The sequence below is a fragment of the Letharia columbiana genome, assembly GCF_014066305.1.
Source record: "Letharia columbiana isolate WasteWater2 chromosome Unknown Sc0000002_s0, whole genome shotgun sequence".
Classification (NCBI taxonomy): domain Eukaryota; kingdom Fungi; phylum Ascomycota; class Lecanoromycetes; order Lecanorales; family Parmeliaceae; genus Letharia; species Letharia columbiana.
The window spans coordinates 1,612,540-1,631,365 of record NW_023501038.1 but is presented as its reverse complement, the minus strand read 5'-3'; the positions used below and the strand labels follow the sequence as shown (position 1 = coordinate 1,631,365).

General features: G+C 50.9%; 7 protein-coding genes across 7 annotated transcripts; 4 read left to right on the top strand and 3 right to left on the bottom strand.

The window, feature by feature from the left end:
• Positions 1-1,375: 1,375 nt before the first annotated feature.
• Positions 1,376-3,043, top strand: HO173_001466 (uncharacterized protein; the record flags this gene model as incomplete). The annotated part of the gene is made up of 1 exon (XM_037303405.1): positions 1,376-3,043. One exon carries the CDS (start codon positions 1,376-1,378, stop codon positions 3,041-3,043), a length of 1,668 nt encoding a protein of 555 aa, XP_037170052.1.
• Positions 3,044-4,211: 1,168 nt separating this feature from the next.
• Positions 4,212-5,192, top strand: HO173_001465 (uncharacterized protein; the record flags this gene model as incomplete). Its single annotated transcript, XM_037303404.1, has 1 exon — positions 4,212-5,192. One exon carries the CDS (start codon positions 4,212-4,214, stop codon positions 5,190-5,192), a length of 981 nt encoding a protein of 326 aa, XP_037170051.1.
• A 4,415-nt stretch (positions 5,193-9,607) lies between these two features.
• On the top strand, positions 9,608-10,867 carry HO173_001464 (uncharacterized protein; the record flags this gene model as incomplete). Its single annotated transcript, XM_037303403.1, has 1 exon — positions 9,608-10,867. The coding sequence occupies one exon, from the start codon at positions 9,608-9,610 to the stop codon at positions 10,865-10,867; it is 1,260 nt and encodes a 419-aa protein (XP_037170050.1).
• A 904-nt stretch (positions 10,868-11,771) lies between these two features.
• Positions 11,772-14,175, bottom strand: HO173_001463 (uncharacterized protein; the record flags this gene model as incomplete). Its single annotated transcript, XM_037303402.1, has 3 exons — positions 11,772-13,629; positions 13,687-13,990; positions 14,040-14,175. The coding sequence occupies 3 exons, from the start codon at positions 14,173-14,175 to the stop codon at positions 11,772-11,774; spliced, it is 2,298 nt and encodes a 765-aa protein (XP_037170049.1).
• A 396-nt stretch (positions 14,176-14,571) lies between these two features.
• HO173_001462 (uncharacterized protein) lies at positions 14,572-15,075 on the bottom strand (the record flags this gene model as incomplete). Its single annotated transcript, XM_037303401.1, has 1 exon — positions 14,572-15,075. One exon carries the CDS (start codon positions 15,073-15,075, stop codon positions 14,572-14,574), a length of 504 nt encoding a protein of 167 aa, XP_037170048.1.
• Positions 15,076-15,442: 367 nt separating this feature from the next.
• Positions 15,443-16,873, top strand: HO173_001461 (uncharacterized protein; the record flags this gene model as incomplete). The annotated part of the gene is made up of 2 exons (XM_037303400.1): positions 15,443-15,493; positions 15,548-16,873. The coding sequence occupies 2 exons, from the start codon at positions 15,443-15,445 to the stop codon at positions 16,871-16,873; spliced, it is 1,377 nt and encodes a 458-aa protein (XP_037170047.1).
• Positions 16,874-16,953: 80 nt separating this feature from the next.
• On the bottom strand, positions 16,954-18,583 carry HO173_001460 (uncharacterized protein; the record flags this gene model as incomplete). The annotated part of the gene is made up of 4 exons (XM_037303399.1): positions 16,954-17,324; positions 17,481-17,617; positions 17,670-18,405; positions 18,472-18,583. The coding sequence occupies 4 exons, from the start codon at positions 18,581-18,583 to the stop codon at positions 16,954-16,956; spliced, it is 1,356 nt and encodes a 451-aa protein (XP_037170046.1).
• Positions 18,584-18,826: the final 243 nt, after the last annotated feature.

Here is an 18,826-nt window from a genome sequence, read left to right as displayed (position 1 = left end):
GCCGTCTTGCTTCGAGAGGTGCAGCTCAACCTCAGCTTGCTCTTCGGGCTGCTGTTATTGTGCATGCAGGTTGCATGATACGTGATATTCTGCAACGTTGGTGGGTGCTATGTTTATTGATAACAAGTTACCCTTGCATTGGCAACGAATCAGAAAGAGGACTAGGAGATATGCAGGTAGCATTCAGTGCTATGAGTAGCGAAATGGTAGTGGGGAGGCCGCTGTCTCGAGGATATTGATGTATGGTCCTATTGTCGATGGTCAAATGGGGGGACGGGCCCTACATCCCATTGCGCTGGTACCTTTCATCCCATGTTCCAGCTCGGTAGAGTGAGACAGGTCCGGCAAGGGTGAGCACATGCTGAGCACAAGCCACTCAACAGGCGTAAAAGTGATCTCTAAAGATTTCGGCCAGGGTTAAAACTACGCATGTGTCGGGCATATGCTCCCCATGTACAGCAAGCCTGGCCTAAAAGTAAGCATATGCTTCACAATCACAGAGGTGAAACCCTGGGAGGCGATCAAGAAACTTCATAACCCAAAACAAGGGTGTACAGTGGATAGTCTGGTCGGATGGCATACAATAGCAATCAGAAATCGGCAGCCGCCTCCTCGATGCTTGAAAGCGTCTGTGTCCAGTCTCGCAGTGCTCTTCATCTTCTCCGCGCAAGGATGGCCCTTTCCAAGTGTCACACTCGCGTCATGTATCACCTAATTCTCCATTTTGCGAGCGCCTACCGTCACCAGCGCCTGATCCAGCCAGCTCCATCTCTCATCGCTCTTCTTCCACTGTGACATGTAGTCTCATCTTGTATTCTTCAGGTCCAATGTCCACTGGCCTAGCTTCTCCAGACCCTTCCTCTTGCTTGTCCTTACGCCGACTCTTGACAGACAGTGTCCGTAGATTGTGTTGCGCTTCGAGGTGTGCCGTCTCAGAGAAGGTCGTAGGGTGCGACGTTGATCGTCAAAAGCAGGCAAAGTGCCAGGAAAAGTAGCGATCGAAGCGTTAACTCCCTCAGGTATTGACAAGAGTAGGACCAACAAGAGCAATTCTGATCAGGATCAACACATGCTTCCAGGATGATGCCCCGAGTCGACTGCAGACAGCTTGCAGCCAAGGCGTCCTGGAGTGGCAGTCTGAAGCGCTGTACCCTCTTGTCCTTGTGTCAATTCGGGGCGTCGGCCCGGATCGTCGTTCAAATAGAAATTGTCCCGGAGAGCGTTAAACAGCTTCGAAACTTCCTGGTCGATGCTACTTTGGCCGAAGTTCTGAGGATTTGCTGACACTTTGCCTCGTTCTTCTGGGGAAGGTTTGCCGAACACAGCTCCTCTTGTGGTGGAAGGACGCTGCAAACATTCATGAAGCTCAATATACATGAGGCCTCACACACCTGCATGGGTTTCCAACGGGCGACCAATTTGGGTTACGTTCCCAGTGCAACCGAGGGGTTCTCCCTTCCTACAGTGTCGCAAGAGTATTCGAGGTCTCTCCACAGCGAAAGCAGGCGCGTTTGTATACAGCCACGACAGGGCCGTTGAACGCATCTCAGCCAGCGTGAGAGAGTTCTATGATCGGAAGCAGAAGTTCCGCATCTTCCATGGCTCTACAAACAGTACACGGCAGTCTACTGTTACACACAAAAACATCATCGACACGAGCTCCCTCTCCCACGTCCTCGAAATCAATACCGAAAAGCAGACTGCCTTAGTCGAGCCAAACGTGCCGATAGACAGACTAGTGGAGGAGACAATCAAACATGGACTGGTGCCGCCTGTGGTTATGGAGTTCCCTGGCATCACAGCAGGGGGTGGTTATGCTGGGACATCAGGGGAGAGCAGTTCTTTCAAGCATGGATTCTTCAACCGAACGATCAATAATGTCGAGATGGTGCTTGCGGATGGGGAAGTTGTTAGATGCTCAAAATATGAGAAGCCCGATCTCTTTCATGGTGCAGCTGGCGCCGTTGGTAGTTTGGGCGTCATAACTTTGGTCGAACTGCAACTCCGCCAAGCCAAAAAATACGTCGAAACAGTGTACCATCCCGTATCAAGTGTGGCTGAAGCTATAGAGAAGATTGGAAAGGTCACAATGGATCCTGAGCTTGACTATGTGGATGGTATCTTGTACTCGAAAACCCAGGGCGCCGTCATTACTGGCCGGATGACCGATGTTCCCAATCAGAACGTCCGGGTTCAACGCTTCAGTGACGCCAAGGATCCCTGGTTCTACCTCCATGTACAAGACGCAATCACAAAGACGAGTGGTCCAACCACAGAGATGATTCCAATGGCTGAATATCTTTTTCGCTACGACCGTGGAGGCTTCTGGGTTGGAGCTCTCGCCTTCGATTACTTCAAAATGCCCTTTAACGACTATACACGCTGGTGGCTTGATGATTTTGTGCACACACGCATGATGTACACGGCTTTACATGCCAGTGGACAATCCAAGAAATGCATAATCCAGGACTTAGCGTTGCCATTTTCAACGGCCGAGCAGTTCGTCGACTATACGGACAAGGCGTTCGGTATCTATCCCCTCTGGCTTTGCCCTCTGCGCCAGACCAAATTGCCAACCATGCATCCTCATGTGAATGAGATGGAAGCAGACGGTCACACCCTGAAGCCTATGCTTAATATTGGCCTCTGGGGACTCGGTCCACCTCAACCGGATGACTTCGTGCAAGCTAATCGTGACCTCGAGCGGAAGCTCCGCGAGTTGGGCGGGATGAAGTGGCTTTATGCGCAAACGTATTATACCGAAGATGAGTTCTGGCAGATGTACGATCGGAAGTGGTATGATGCCTTGCGCGAAAAGTACAATGCGACCTCCTTGCCAAGCGTCTACGAGAAAGTGAAAGTCAATATCAACGCCGAGAAAGTGGCAATGATTGCGCCTCTAGGCTCCTCCCTTCTCAGCACATGGCCTTTCAGTGGTCTCTACGGTATCAAAAAGGCTATTGATAGCGGTGCATATCTCCAGGCCAGAACATCAGCATGGAGATCGATTGGGGAGGGAGACCGATTTGGTACAAATAGGTGATCTGATATACCCACAAAACTTGTCTTCAATTACTCTGGGAACCTCGGACACAATACTAGGCACTAAAAATATGAGATCTTCTAGAATCTCCCCTTCTGAATCATCATGAAACAGTCATGAGGATTCCTTGTCCAAGAACCAAATCATAATGCTCGCTACGCGCTGGGCTGTGGGGACCACAATATGCGCGTCTCTCAGTGCGACCCGACGGTTCCGATCCTCCCCTCCGAGTTCATGAAGACATTTCGGGCATAGCTCTTCTGCATACCCTCGTGGTACCCGTTAAAATACTTGTATGGGTGTGGGGACTGAAGGGGACTCTGCGAATCCCCGCTCGGGTGCCCGTGACTCACTTCGACCCTCAACAGAAAAGGGACGATTATGCTCAGGTTTGGCAACGATCTAGATCCAGATACTCCTTCGATGCTTGATACTGGAAAGCCTCTCAGATGGTATAGGTTGCCAAGCTATCATGTGTTGCCAATTGTATTGCTGCTATAGCAAGCTGCCCTTGGGTTACATTGCATCAACTAGTCCCCAACAAGCGAGCATTGCTGGCTTTTGGTAACGAGGCTCAGAAAATCACCTAAATTGCATTTCTCAAAGGCTTTCGCCTTTGTCTGTTTTGTGTCCTCTACGAAGCCTCGTTCAGTACGCCTCAGTGTTCGAACATCTTTGCGTTGGCGCGGTTCTAGTCTCTTGTGCCTACTTTTCCCTGAAACGCACATGTACATCAGTACGATCATATCGTGCAGCCTCGCCTAGAACCTTTGACCTGGCTCTTGTCAAACAATTCGACGGCTACGGTGGCTCCCCATCTGTCTCGTGGGTGGATCCCTCAACCCAACGGTCGGGGAATGCCTGACGCACTCGAGAGCTGTCTAGCTACTATAATCTTGTGCACTTAGGCCGTGCCTTTCTTAAATGTACCGGCTGGACATGAAGGGTCCTGGGAGATGTCCCAGCGAAATGGGTGCTGTTTACCATTTTCTTCCCCGAAGCCCTCACAGGTATAGCTGCAGAGCAATGGCGATAAGTTTGTCGAGCTGTCGAGGATTTTGCCCGACTGAAGAAAGAATGGGAAGCTGCCTTTCACCGCGTCTTATCTTCCAAAGAGACCACTCGGACACAGAACGACCTTTCGCGACTCCAACGCTCACCATGGGCGATGCGTCATGCATTCCTCGCCGATATGGGGGTTGTCCATCTCAAGTGTCCTGGAATTCCAGCATTTCCTGTGGACAGTCATCAACTCTTATACCTGGTAGAGCACAACCACATCGAATACCCAGAGATAAAAGCAAAAGCCATCTGGGACAGGAATAAAGCGGACACTTTCGCCCGCATCCTTACACTCGTCCAAATCATATGGTTCTTGATCCAGGCCGTCAGCCGATGGGTGCAGCATCTCGCGCTCTCGACTTTCGAGCTCTCATGTCTAGCTTTCATTTTCTGCTCCATCAACACATTCTTCTTCTTCAGACACAAGCCACGAGATGTTGAGACACCATCTCTGTTAGCATGCAATACTACCGTTGCGAAGATTCTCGCCGAAGCAGGTGACCGACCCAAGCCCTATACACAAACACCTTTAGATTTCGTAAAGCCTCCCATCAGTCGAACAAGCCTCATCGCGCCTTTCTGGTTCGGCGTCCGGATTTGTTTCAATTGGGGAAACCATGCAGACGAGCTACCAATAAAGGCGTTTGGCAATAGCACAACCACTCCTCCACGCGGCATCAGAGTTACAGACATAGCTTATGGGAACATCTTCACCACTGCATACTTTGGTATTCATCTCGCCGGGTGGAATTTTAGCTTTCCAACTAGGGCGGAGCAGATCCTTTGGCGCGTCTCGAGCTTGACTCTTTTCGGTCTTCTAATATTTCATCTTTTCGCCGTCGCTTTTGGGACTGTAATGGCGGCTAGGCTTGCGAGATGGTTGTTCAACAATCGCGATGCGACAACGATCTTGGGCGTGGCCAGCCTGCTGCCTCGATGGCTAGCAGTCTTGATTCACTCGCCAATTTTTGTGATCTATGGCCTAGCACGTGGCTATATCATCGTCGAAGGGTTCTTTGCTCTGAGAGCCCTTCCGCTGTCTGCTTTTGATAGCTTGAACTGGTCGAATTTTGTACCGCACCTTTGAAATACAATGGGCTGTTATTTGTATGGACGAGAATTTGATCTTCTACGTATCAATCTTATCTTGATTTATGTGCGGTGAAAACAAAATTTTCGCCCGGCGTTAATCGCGGCGAGAGTGCATGTAATAGGTGCGTCCAATAAATGGCTCAAGCGTCAAGTCATCTTTCGGTAGACTCTACGGCTTCCAAGCACCCGTCTATGTCGATGCGTGTCTGCAGACTTTGACAACCGCCTGAAGATCAAGTGGGTTGGCAGATAATTCTAGTAAACAGGGGTCGCAGTCATAGATTTCTCGCCTGTAGGCCCCCTTTGCCAAACATTGATGGTTTGATCCTTCATAGTATTATTCGAGTTGACCAGGAAAGAACACAATTTGTTAAGCATTTTTAGGTTTCACCCTTGGTGTCTTGTCCGAAACGAAGGAGAAAAGAAGCCAAAATTTGCCGTACAAATATGGCTTCATCCCTCAAAGCCTTCTGATTTATATTTTGCAGCTGGTAGACACAGTGAAAAAGAGTCGTGGACTGCGGACCGAAAACCAAGGTTTGGGACACATTTGAAAGCAACGTTGAGTTCTACCAAACCTCTATGCGTTCGGACATAGACTGTGTATTGAGCACCTAATCAAGTCGATTCTCACGATGTGGAGCTAGCCCGGTTCAAGCTTGTCTCAAATGCAATTACGCATCTATAAGTCGGTAGCAACTGCACATCTTCCCCCAGGCAACGCTTTATCGGGCAACCCGACGAAATGCTAAGGTCATCGCGTGCAATACAGGCGCATTACGGTTCTCGTCATGACAACAGATTCAACGGGTTATCGATGTGCTCTGGAGATCATGGAAGGCACAATGGAGCATACAAAAAGCGCCTACCTACCACTTGTCAGTTCTTCCGATTATAAACAAGGCCTCTTATCGTCTATACTACTTCATTGAAGTTGTAAGACGCTATAGCTGATACGTAAAGGTGAGCTCGTCTAGCATCAACGGCTAACAACTTCTAGATAATCCGACCGGTGTCTGAGATGCTTCCATAAGAACGGATGCATCTATCGACGAACTTATCTCACATCCCGACAATCTGAACGGAGCGTTCATCATCCCTACACCCTCAAGAATAGCTTATACGTCTTTATGCGGACTTTCAGATCTAACGACATTTTCGAAGATATATCATCGCCTTAAAATCGTTCTAGAGCTAAAACGGTCCAAGTCCGTACTTAGTTTCATGAGGAAACGCACAATACAGGAAATGCGGAATTTTTAAATCCGATAAATCCGACATAGCTGGCTACCACTATCATAGCTACCATTACCACTTATTCAAATGGCTACTGCACCTCCTACGTCAGGCCCACTAAGATTATTATCGTTCGCTTTACTGAGGGCTCCGTCGTAGTCTTTACTGTAGTATTTTCGCAGTAATATACCTAGTAAGGTGGAAGAGGTACGATTTTTACGCGTTGGTAGACCGATAAGGCCTAAAAAATAATGATTTGGGTTCCTCGATGTAGAAGCCTTGATAGCAAGAAAGAACCAGAGTTATTGATCCTTATTATGCGGAGTTGCCATAGAATTTTGGTGAGAAGTAGGCATTTGAGTGTTGGATCGGACTTATCGGATTTAAGATTCCGCATTTCCTAGTATTGTGCGTTTCCTCATGAAACTAAGTAGGCCAATTGTCAAGGAAATGGATGACTGAGTCATGAATTCATGGTGTGGTGTAAAGATGTTGATTCTTCTACGTGCCTGCAGGGCAGATATGTGTGGTGCCAAGCCACGCTAGGTCCAATTGGGTGGTAGCTCTGGAGGGATGCCTTGGCGTACCGTAGGGACTAGCCACGCGGGTTCCAGAACTCGTCGTACACCCTAGCGCCTAATTTGGACTAGGGTGTACGACGAATTCTGGAACCCGCGTGCTAGCGTAGTGCTAATTTGTACTCAACCACGGGAGCTACCGGCAAGAAGTCTTCCCGAAATGAAATCATGTCCGAATACCCCCGAGGGTTGGTGACAAAAGTCGTTGCACACTTTGGCGTGAAGGTGCCGGTTATGAACTTTAAAAAAATTTGGTGACGGAATATACCCGATATCGGATGCATATATCCGATAGCGAGTGCAGCTCCCGGGCTGCAAATTGCATATGCGCAATAAGGTATGCAGACTTGAGATTTTCGCGCGGGCTCCCGGTTTGTCTTAGTAAGACTGAAATCATAAAATGTTCGACACCTACAGATTTAAGGTTGACTAATCAGATCCTCGGACTTCGCTGTTTTAAAGCTAAATCTTATCTTATTCCTTGATTTTCAAGCTAAACGCGGGTATGTCTCAAATAGGAAGCTGGAAAAGAACTTCAAAATCTTTAAATCGATATTTTTTAATTTCTTTTCTCTTATCTAAGATATAATAATAAAGTAAGTCTATAGAGTTATAGAGTTAATTATACACTTTTGAATAATATAGCGTATACGAAATTTGATGAAGTATTTGTAAAGATATACTAAGAATTAAGATTTAAACTATCTATCGAGCTTGCGAGAAGAGCCTCTCGGGCAGAAGCCCTCGGAGAGCCCCCGGAGGATTAGGGGGGTTTCAGAGGGGCTCCCCCTGAGAATCAGTCTGATCCTTGGGGGACTCTCTGAGAGCTCTCCGAGAGTCTCCGAAGGATTCTTCCCACAGGTATCGACACGCTTTCTACTAGACCACTACTGGGAATCCTCAGTGCCAACGATTGTAACGTTTTGTGCATACGCTAATAGCCAAAGCGCAGGGTGGCCATGTTTTCAGAAGGGTTCTACCTACACTTATTTACCACGCCTCGCCAACGATCCAGAGGGCAATGCAGAAAGTCTAATCATATTGGGCAGTAAAGCAAAACACATGTATCTCGTCATCTCGCTTAGCACCAAAGCAACTGCTGTCAGGCAAGTCAACATGCAGTCCTGGCTTCTACTAGCTTCTACTTCCCTGCATCCAATGCTATTTCAAGAAATGATTTCTTCTTTCTCAAGAACCTATCCTATTCAAGGTAAGATGCATGACATCAGCAAGATGTATGAAAAAAAGTAGGCATTCCGTGCGGTTCATGTAGATGATGATTCATATATTCGAAGTCGAGGCCTCCCGGACTCAGTACCTACTTTCAGGAGTTCTTCCCCTACCTATCAGATCTGAAGAACGGTCTCGTGCATCCAGAATTAGTCCATGTTTTTGTGGCTGGCCAATTGGCCGATTACTAGACGCTTTCATCTACGCCAAACCACGCCCAGGCTAGGCACGAAGAGATACAAGCAGCGGTGAGGTCTCCCAACGCTCTGCCAGTGGTTTTCCCATCTACGGTCAAGCAGTAGGATCAAAGTGAATGCGGGATGGAAAATTGGTCATCACTGCATAGGATCGACTTCACAGCTGCAGCAAACCCTTCGATAGCAGCAGCCTTGTCCTATTTCGTCAAGAAAAACAAAATCGCTGGGTCAGTAGCTTCCGCAGTATCGGTTGACCAGCTCCTGCCGTTCGTCGGGCATATGCTCTCCGAGCTCCACGAAATTATTTGGCCAATCGGGCAGGCTTACTTTCACCGATCACCGAGCCTTGCAGCCTTGGAAATGTCGTCCCCAGGATCTGGAACTGGCTGCAGCCTCAGCAACCTCCTCCGCCCTGTTGGCGAACTCCAAACTTAAAGCCTTTTTATTGCCAACTTCGTGCGAGGCCCACGACCTCGCCGATTCAATTAGCCGAGCAGAGTGCTACCGATCAGCAGGGTGTCTAAAGTCTACAACCTCGACGTGAGTCTCTTCTCCTACAACACGAGCTTTTGATTTGATGAGACGATTCGCTGCCACTACGACTGTCCCCACAATGCAGAAACAGCCCGCAGAGGCGTCGAAACTATCCAAAAACTCTCGAAACACGCAGGATTGGTTAAGGGTCAGTCTCTCTCGGTGGAAAAGGTTTGGAACAGGTTTCTCGAATAGATTCCGCTTGATGTTGTACAAGGCTATGCTCTTCAGAGTATGTTGAACGCACCATGGCTTGAGAATCTTGCACTAACGAGTTCTTAGAGTTCAGCTCGCGGATCAAAGGGTAATACGCCCATTATTCCACAATCCTTGACTCCTTCATATAAGACGTGATTTGCCTGGTTGGCAGTCCCCTCGACTACTCAAACCGCTACAACGCACAGATTCAGACATTGAATATAAAGAAATCTGCTCTACTGATGGGCAGCACGGAAAGCAGAACGTTGTCAGAGCCTTCGCGCTCCGGCTTGATGCCGGCCCAGTGTAGTAACAGCGATCTCAACAAGCAATTCAATTTTTGCATCAAATAGCCCCTTGGAACACTCACGCAGTGACAGCAAATTCGGGCTCTGGACCTTCCAAGAACTCGTACCCAGCGTTGGCCGCTAGTCTCAATGTCATCGTCTCAGCCGTGTGGGGCAAGTTCAAAGGAAATACATGACAATGTCCATCGACTTGCTCTGGAGCAGACTTCGCCTCTCCCCCCCCACAATTCCATTGACTCCCTTGAAAACAATGGGCAAATGGCTTTGGCCTTTGACAGCTCGAATCGAGGTTCTAGAGCAGAGAACCGGACGTGCTTGGAACCAAAACGAGAACAAGTGCTCACAGCCACACTCAACGACCGCCCGGCAGGACGCCTTTGCGAGCTCAGCCGTGGATCCACCTGCCCCGAGGACACGAACTTACCAGGGGCTCATTCAAGACTTGAACACAACGTGTTAAGCCACGACTCAAGAATAAACCCACCGGAAGTCCTCGCCATCGAACATACGAACCGGACAGCTAGGGCAACTTCCAAATCCAAACACAAAACGTTAGGAGCAGTAGCGACTTCCCAGCTCCACCTTCCGAACAGAACAACCGGAGCGGCTGTCGGCCTTGGATACAGGCCGTTGGGCCAGCAATCAAACGCTGGTTCTGGAGACGATGCCTGCCTCGCTGCTGCAGCGCGCAACGAATTCCAAGAACAGATGCTGCGCGTACCCGCAGAAGTCTGCCAAATGATCATGGACATGGTTTTCGACGAAGCCTTTGGGCCCCGAAGGGTCCATCCGCACAAGGACCCTCCCATCACGAACATCTTCCTAGCCTTGGACACCGCATTCCATCGCCGATTCCACGAACAGTACTGGACCAAGAACACCTGGGTCATCAGCAAAGGCCCTCTCAACAAGACGATGCGGTTCATGACGGAAAAACCTTACAACGAGACCACCACCGAGTTCTCCCTCCAGACCCCCAACAAAGCCGCCCTCCAGATCCGACGCGCGGAGCTCAGCTTCAGCAACGCCGACGCGCCCGCTCGATCCGGGCGGCAAACCCTCGCCGACCAGAGCGCCGCAGCCCCGCCCATCGACCCCCGCCATTCCGGCCCCGTGGCCACCCAAGCGCAACGCAGCGACGACACGCAACGCCAGCTCGTCCACACCTGGCAGGACAAGTTCGACCGCGTCGCCATGCTCAACCTCCGGCACCTGACCCTCGACTTCACCGAGGCCTACGGTCCCGGCGGGCTGTATCTGGGGGTCTACCTGGTGCGCCGCCTGATACCGTTCGCGCACGGGATGCCGGCCGATTTCAGGATCGTGGCGCCGGACGGTTGGCTCGAGAGGCAGATCCGCAATGCGTTCTTGGCATTGAACGCGCGTTGAGAGGCAAGGGGACCCGAGATGGAAGGAGGGAGGGAGGGAGGGAATCAGGGAATCGGACGTACACTCTTTGCACACGGTAACGCGGACTTGTGACAGCACTGTCCAATCTGAGGCTTGAGCCGCAGCTACCACACCCATACAAGAAGCCACCACACAGCACGGAAAAGGGACGGAAAAGAAAACGAAGTCGTGCGGGTCTCAAACCTCGCCTGGAGGGGGGAGGGTGGATTGTTACACCAAACACTCATCCGTATACAACATACCAACGGCAAACATTTTACCTACGCAGAATCGTATAGACACAAAAGAACGAACCGAAGTACCCTTTTATCTCTCCAACACAAACACAGCAAAAGTCCACACGATCCCGCAGTGAGCAAGCACATCAACAGCCCACATGCCTCCCTCCCTCGCCTTCCCCACCCACCCTGCCAACGGTCCGTGAATGGACAAATCCCCCCTTCTCCGCGAAGTGGGCGGCGTGAACAATCTTCACGGGACCCATTGCCGCGCGCGGTCATCACGGCCCTTGGCGCCGCATTCCCCAATCCATCGGACTCTACGTTTTTTTTTTCAAGCGAGTTGGGCGTGTTGGGCGTGGTAGACGGGACGGGACAGGAAGGTTCACTGGTCTTTTCTTCCTGTGTGTTACTGCCATAAGTACAGATCGCGCTGCTCCGTTGCCCGAATTCGTGATGTTAGACCCGAAGCCAAGTGGCGCTTTGGTGTGCCTCCAGGGATCGAGGCAGGTTCTTTAAGGTGCAGAAGATGTTGGGAATGTGTGTCATGGTTGGACTGTAGCGCTGTTCTATTTTGTCTAAGATGAAAAAGGCGTCCCATATCGCCGTCGCCCTCGCTCTGCTTTTTTGTGAAGGTGAAACGATGCAGTCACTAACCCCTACGGTCACAAGGACGGCCACTCACGCTCAAACTGGCACACGTTAGCCATGCTCCAGGATCCCACGAGCGACGTTGGGAGGAGGGGAGAAGAGAAACACTTACATCTCAAATCCCAGCCAATGACGGGCCCAATCTTCGGCAATTCATCCGCCACACTCTGCACGTCCTTATCGCCCCTCCCACTCAAACAAATCACGATATCCTTCCCCTTGCCCATCTCCTTCGCCAATTGCACACCACCCCAGATCGCATGTGCGGTTTCCAGAGCCGGGATGATGCCTTCAAGCTCCGACAAGAGTTTGAATCCTACAAAAGCCTCGGCGTCAGTAGCGGCGATGAATTTCGCCCGTTCGTTGTCTTTCCAGGAACTCAATTCGGGACCGACGCCGGGGTAGTCGAGGCCAGCGGAGACGGAATGGGTCTCTGAGATTTGGCCGTGTTTGTTTTGTAGGACGTAGGTTCGCACGCCATGTAAGACACCCTTGCTGCCTCCCGTCAAGGTAGCGCTATGCCTCTCCGTGTCCAGCCCGTCTCCTCCGGCTTCGACGCCGAGAAGCTTGACACTCTGGTCATTTGCGAAGGGGTAGAACATGCCCGCTGCATTACTTCCACCGCCTACACATGCGACAACGGCGTCTGGAAGCTTCCCTTTCAGTTTCTGCATCTGTTCTTTTGTCTCGTCACCGATGACCGATTGGAACGTGCGGACGATGGTAGGGAAAGGGTGAGGTCCAATGGCCGAGCCGATGATGTAGTGAGTCGTTGATAGATCGACAACCCACGCTCGCATTGCTTCATTGACTGCATCGCGGAGCGTCATGGCCCCAGCTTCGACCGCCACGACCTTGGCGCCGAGTAATTTTATGCGAAACACATTCAGTGCCTGCCTGCGGACATCTTCTGCACCCATAAAGATGGTGCATTTCATGCCGAACTTAGCACATACAGTTGCCGTCGCAACTCCATGTTGACCAGCTCCTGTCTCCGCAATGATTTCGGTCTTGCCGAGTCTTTTGGCAACCAGGATCTGGCCTAGTGCGTTATTGATCTTGTGACTTCCAGTATGGTTCAGATCTTCTCGTTTGAGCCAGATATTTGCACCGCCCGCATGGGCTGTCAGTCTCTCGGCGAGGTGGAGCTGGCCAGGTCGGCCAATGTATGGATAGTATGAGCGATATTCTTCCCAGAATTTAGGGTCATCTCTGGCTTTGTTGAAGCCTTCCTCGAGTTCCGCTAGGCAGTCCATCAGCGACTCGGGCACATACTGGCCACCAAACTCGCCAAATCGTGATGGTATCGCTGCATTATCGCCGCCATCTGTGTTGAGGGCTTCGAGTTGGGTTGCCAAGCCGGGTCCGCTACCGTTTTGTCCTGGCTTGATAACCTCGTCTACATGTACTGGCTCCTCGTTGTCCCCGTGGCCATTTTCCATCTTCTGGTTTCCATTGGCGTATGGTTTTTCCTTCTCCATTGTCCTTTTGACTCCATTCGTAACCGTATGCTTCCCGACTTTTCGACCAGTGATCTCAGAACAGTATTCCTCCACCTTTTGAGCACCCTGCCCGGCAGGAGCATTGGCTAATGTCGTAACAATCTGACTCCCTATAACCACACCCTCAGCTACTGCTCCCACGTCCAGGAAGTGCTGTCTTGTGCTGACACCGAATCCAACGGCCGCTGGTACATTATTCGAGTATCTGTGAACACGATCAACAAGCTCTTCAATGCCTGTGCTAAGTTTGCCTGTTGCACCAGTCACACCCATCCGTGAGACGACGTATATGAAGGAGTCTGCAATCTTGCATAGTAGCTTCATGCGCTCTTCCGAGGTTGCTGGTGCAATGAGCGGTATGTATGATAGACTAAAAGTCACCCATATGAGTACGGCCCTGTTTCAAGCAATGGAACTCAGGACTCACCCTCCCTCGGTGCAGAAGTTCCTAAACCTGACAGCCTCCTCTGGTGGCAAGTCGACCACGATAAAGCCATTGACCCCGGCCTCTTTCGCATCCTTCAGTAATCGCTCCTCTCCATAGCTCAGTAAAGGATTGTAATAGCCCATGAACAAAACCGGTGCCCGTAAACCCTTTCTTCTCGCTTTCCGTACTGTCTCCAGCGTCGACTCGACCGTAATGCCATTCTTCAATGCCTGAGTATTTGACTTTTGTATTGTAGGACCATCTGCAATTGGGTCTGTGAAAGGGAGACCGAGTTCGATGAGGTCTGCAGTAGGCTTAGCAGTTGGTCATCCTTCCTGCGTGCTGGTACCTACCAGCGCCGCCTGCCTCCATTCCCAGTAGTATGTCTACCGTTTCATCTGCAGTGGGATAACCTGCGGTCACGTATGTGACCAGTGCGGAGCGCTTTTCCCTCTTGCATTGCGCGAATACCTCTTTGATGTGCTCCATGGCGTTGGGTAGGAAATGCAGAATCTATGAGCAACGGTAAAATGGGAGCAATTCGTTGTTGATTGTTGAATCCGAGTAAGAATGACTCATATCAAAATTTATCCGTCCGCAAATGCACCATCAGTTTTCGCCACTTTTCTACGACGAGCCATTGACGGTTCATTCTATGGCAAATCGCACTGATACAGTTATGATACCGAAGCTAACACTGTGAAACGTTTTTCAGGCTTTGGCCTGCTGAACGGCGTGAGGTACTATATCAAAGCTGATGATCGTAGAACAAAAGCTTTGCCAAACAAACGCTCCCGTATGCCCAACGCGACTCTCTGCTCAGTAAACTCGCTGAACCTATAGAACCATGATGCCAAACGCCGTGACCGGCACAACAGTTCTGACTCAGAAGTCTGTGACTCTGCCATTATAACTCCAATCTACCCCTCCACCCCACCTCAGTGGCTCGTTCTTCGGTCCTCCTGTTTCACCAGTTTTTGGATTCCTCTCCCCCTCGAACTCGGGCAGAACGCCTCTTCTCACATCCGGGTGCAGCTCTTCCCCATTACCCCTTGCCTCTACCTTCGCATTGATGTTCTCAAGCTTCTGCTCCGTCGAGGGCTCTGCAGCTTGTTCGGTATGCGGCGACTGATTTATCTGCGGCCTCGATCGTTTGGGAGGATCTGAAGTGGCAGCTGGGGATTGATTGATGACGACTGTTGGCTTCGGTGTGCTGAATGCTCCCGTCGAAGAGCGTTGTAGTTGCTCGTACAGCTCCTGATCCTCTTTGGGTAGGCGGGGGGGTGCTGGACCTGAGGCGAAAGGAGCGGCGGCGCGAAGATGGGGGCCGGATGAGAAGAGACGCCGAGTGAGCTGGGACCGAAAAGCAAGTGGACGAGCAGACTGCATTGCGTTCTGTTCCAAGATTTTGTTTCAATATGTCGTGTACGAATAGGAAAACAAAGTACAAATTGGTTTGTGGCAAGACAAGGAAGAAGATTTGAGGGGCGATGAATTATTCTCTGCATAATGACGCTTAGCGCGCCAAGACTGCTAGCTCGCCTGTTATCGATAACATCAAATCCCCTCTCAGCCCTATGACCTCGTTCAGACTCATTTTTTTCATCCTCTCTTTTGCCCCGCCCATATTTTGATTCATGCACCTCGTTCTGTCATGGCATTGCGTCTGGCCGTTCGAAGAACAGGAGCAGCCTGCAATGGCGTCACTCGGGTCTCTATACACGAGCCAGTTCTCTCGAGACGCAATGCCTCCGCCATGGCCGTCCCGACTGAGAGTCAGGCGGAAGAAACGAAACATGACTACTCCGTGAGCTTCATATTCCACAGATCACGGAGAACTAACAAGCTGATAACCGTACAGAAAGAAGCCTCCCTCCCAAACCCCGACCCGCCCGGCGATTCCCAAACTGCCGCAATCGTCAGCGAGCATACCCAATACATGGTAGCGACCTACGTCCGCCCTCCACCCATGATGGTCAAAGGCGAAGGCTGCTATCTCTGGGACATTGAGAACCGAAAGTACCTCGACTTCACCGCCGGGATAGCTGTTAATGCATTAGGCCACTGCGATCCCGAGATGGCCAAATTGATCGGACAGCAAGCACGGACGCTCATTCACACGTCAAACCTCTACCACAACCCCTGGACCGGTGCCCTCTCCCAAGTCATGGTTCAAAAGACACGCGCTTCGGGCTCCATGTCCGAAGCGTCCAAAGTCTTCATTTGCAACTCTGGCTCCGAGGCCAATGAAGCTGCTATAAAATTCGCCCGGAAAGTGGGAAAGGTACGGCAGCCCTCCGGCTCTCAGCATGAGATCGTCAGCTTTAACAACTCCTTCCACGGGCGAACAATGGGTAGCTTGTCCGCAACCCCCAACCCAAAGTACCAGAAACCCTTTGGCCCAATGATCCCAGGCTTCGTCTACGGCACCTACAACGACGAAGCCGGCATCAAAGTCCTCGTTACCGAAAAGACCTGCGGGGTAATCGTCGAGCCCATCCAAGGCGAAGGCGGGGTCAACGTGGCCACGTCCTCGTTTCTCCAAGCACTACGCGATCGCTGCAACGAAGTAGGCGCCGTACTGATCTACGACGAGATCCAATGTGGTCTCTCGCGTACAGGGCAATTATGGGCACATCAGAACCTGCCCGAGTCTGCACATCCTGATATCCTCACTACAGCAAAAGCACTGGGGAACGGATTCCCAATAGGGGCAACAATGGTCACGGAGAAAGTGGCAGAGTGCGTGGTGACCGGTGACCACGGCACGACGTTCGGTGGGAACCCGTTGGCTTGTCGGTTGGCGCATTATATCTTCTCTAGATTGTCAGAGCCAGAGCTGCAGCAGGGCGTTATGGAAAAGGAGAAGATTTTCCGGAAGGGGTTTGAGAGGTTACGAAAGCGCTTTCCAGAGGTTATCAAAGAGGTCAGAGGCCGAGGGTTGATTCTAGGCTTGCAGCTGACGCAGGATCCGACGCCTATTGTGACGGCGGCGAGGGAGAGGGGTTTGCTGATCATCACTTGCGGAACCAATACGCTAAGGTTTGTGCCGCCGCTGATCATCAGTGACGAGGAGATTGAAGAGGGGCTGGCAAAGTTAGAGCAGGCGATGGAGGCTGCGTTGAGCTCGAAAGAACAGGTGGAGGGAACGAAAGGACAGCAAGAAATGGCGCCTAAAGAGCGATGAAGATCACGGGTTTCAACGATGACGATATGATGATTGGATAGATTCGATTGTGTATATATTGCAAAATACCCTCACATATGTCAAAGTTGCTGACACCAATCCTTTCCGTGGCTAACCTGCCATCTGCACAACCCGACCTCCAAAGCCATGCCGATGAAGCCCGCGATACAAACCCCACCGCTATCACTAACCGTGACTGCACCTAACGAGAACTCCCGCTCGTCTTTAGCGACTCGATCGCTGATCTCAGCAAACGTGTTTACATAAACCGCGCCACCAAGCAGACCCTCCCAGAACACGATTGCGAAAACAATCCAAACAGTGGGTATGAAGCCGAACAATGCTTGCAGTATTAAAATCGCTAGGTTTAGGCACTGCAGTAGGGATGGTAGGTAGAGATCGTGTATGCGAAGGAAAGGGGTTGAGGAACGAGAGATGAAGACGCCGGATTCTACGCAGATTTCCGAGTCAGCATTGTTTATTCGAGGCGGGAAATGGAGTTTCAAGACAGGTCTGGGGAGTAGAAAGGTCTTCTTGCTCCCGAAACATGTCTTGCGACTCAAAGTTCATTACGGAATAGGAAGAATCAGCTCCGAACTGTACGTACGGTATATAGCGTTGTAGGTTGGATAGAAGGCACGGTAGTGTCTGAACGGACTGTCTTTCAGAGGGAATAGAAGGGTGGGTGCAACCCCTTGATTTATGGTATATTCGGCGATGTAGACCAGGAGGAGCGGCAGCATACTGTGGGATGTCAGTGACGGAATCAGAACGTTGAAGGGAAGGGGGACCGTACTACGGAAAGAACAAAGAGCGCGAGCGCCGCAAATTTTGGAGAAATGCTGCTCCCCATGACTGGTTTTTGGACATTCTAAACGAGTTTGCGCCGGTCAAATTTGACGGTTGTGGGAGCAACCCCTCATCTTCCTGAGTCTCGCGAGGATCCGAACCTTCGTCGTCTTCATCTCCAGTGGCATGTGAAGGTTCCGATCTATTCGAAACTGTGGCTGCTTGCCGGATCAATGGCTCCCTCGGAAGGATAATGAAGAAGCTGACGAGCATGATGAGCGGGAGAAAGGCCGACGCAAAGATTGTATGCTTGCTACTTAGGCCCAATGTTGTGGTGGCTAAGGCATATGACCCAGCACCAATGAGCCCAGCACCACCGGTACCGCTCCCCCAAGAGGCGAGACTGAAGGGGCCGTAGAAGTGCGTCAGACTTATGAAGCTCAGTTCGCCTCCACCACTGCTCATCGAAGCCAGCACGACCCCGGCCATCTTTGTTGTTATGGTTCCTCCATCCGTGTATGGTGGTGTAAGCGCTATCAGAAGCATGCCAACGGCCGAAAACACGGAAAAGAGGAGGACTCGAATGGGGTATGGTATTGCGTGGATGAAGTAGGGCGCGCATAGCTTCATGAGGAAGGAGGGTATGACATCGCACAGGAGGACAACCGCCTTGGGTACCGACGGACCGACGAGATCGAGGGCGGCGGAGAGGATAATGACATAGAGGACATTGTTGATGAGACCTAGGGCACGAATGTCAGATTTCATATGCCTTTCTACCCTTGAGGGAACGTTGGAGCTGGATTTACCAAAGAGCCAGAATGCTGAACAGACTCGGGGTTCCGCCCCCCTAAAAATAGCTGCGAGTCGGGCTCTGTACATGGCCCAAGAAGATGCTGGGGATCCAGGCAGAGGTAACATGTTACCATTCCTGATGGATGAAACCGTCCTCGGTAAAGCCGCCCATCTCCTGGGGGATGGGTGCTGGATTCATGGGGCACGCGCCATTAATCGTCATAGGTAAGGTAAGGTAGGATTCTGCGAATGAGCAGTGCTCGGCTCGACCGAAAGTCTTCTCTTCCGTACACCTTTTCCTCTGGCACGCAAGAGGTTGGAAATATTTGTTTGCGCGAAAATGTTGATGCGATTCACTTGATGAGAAGA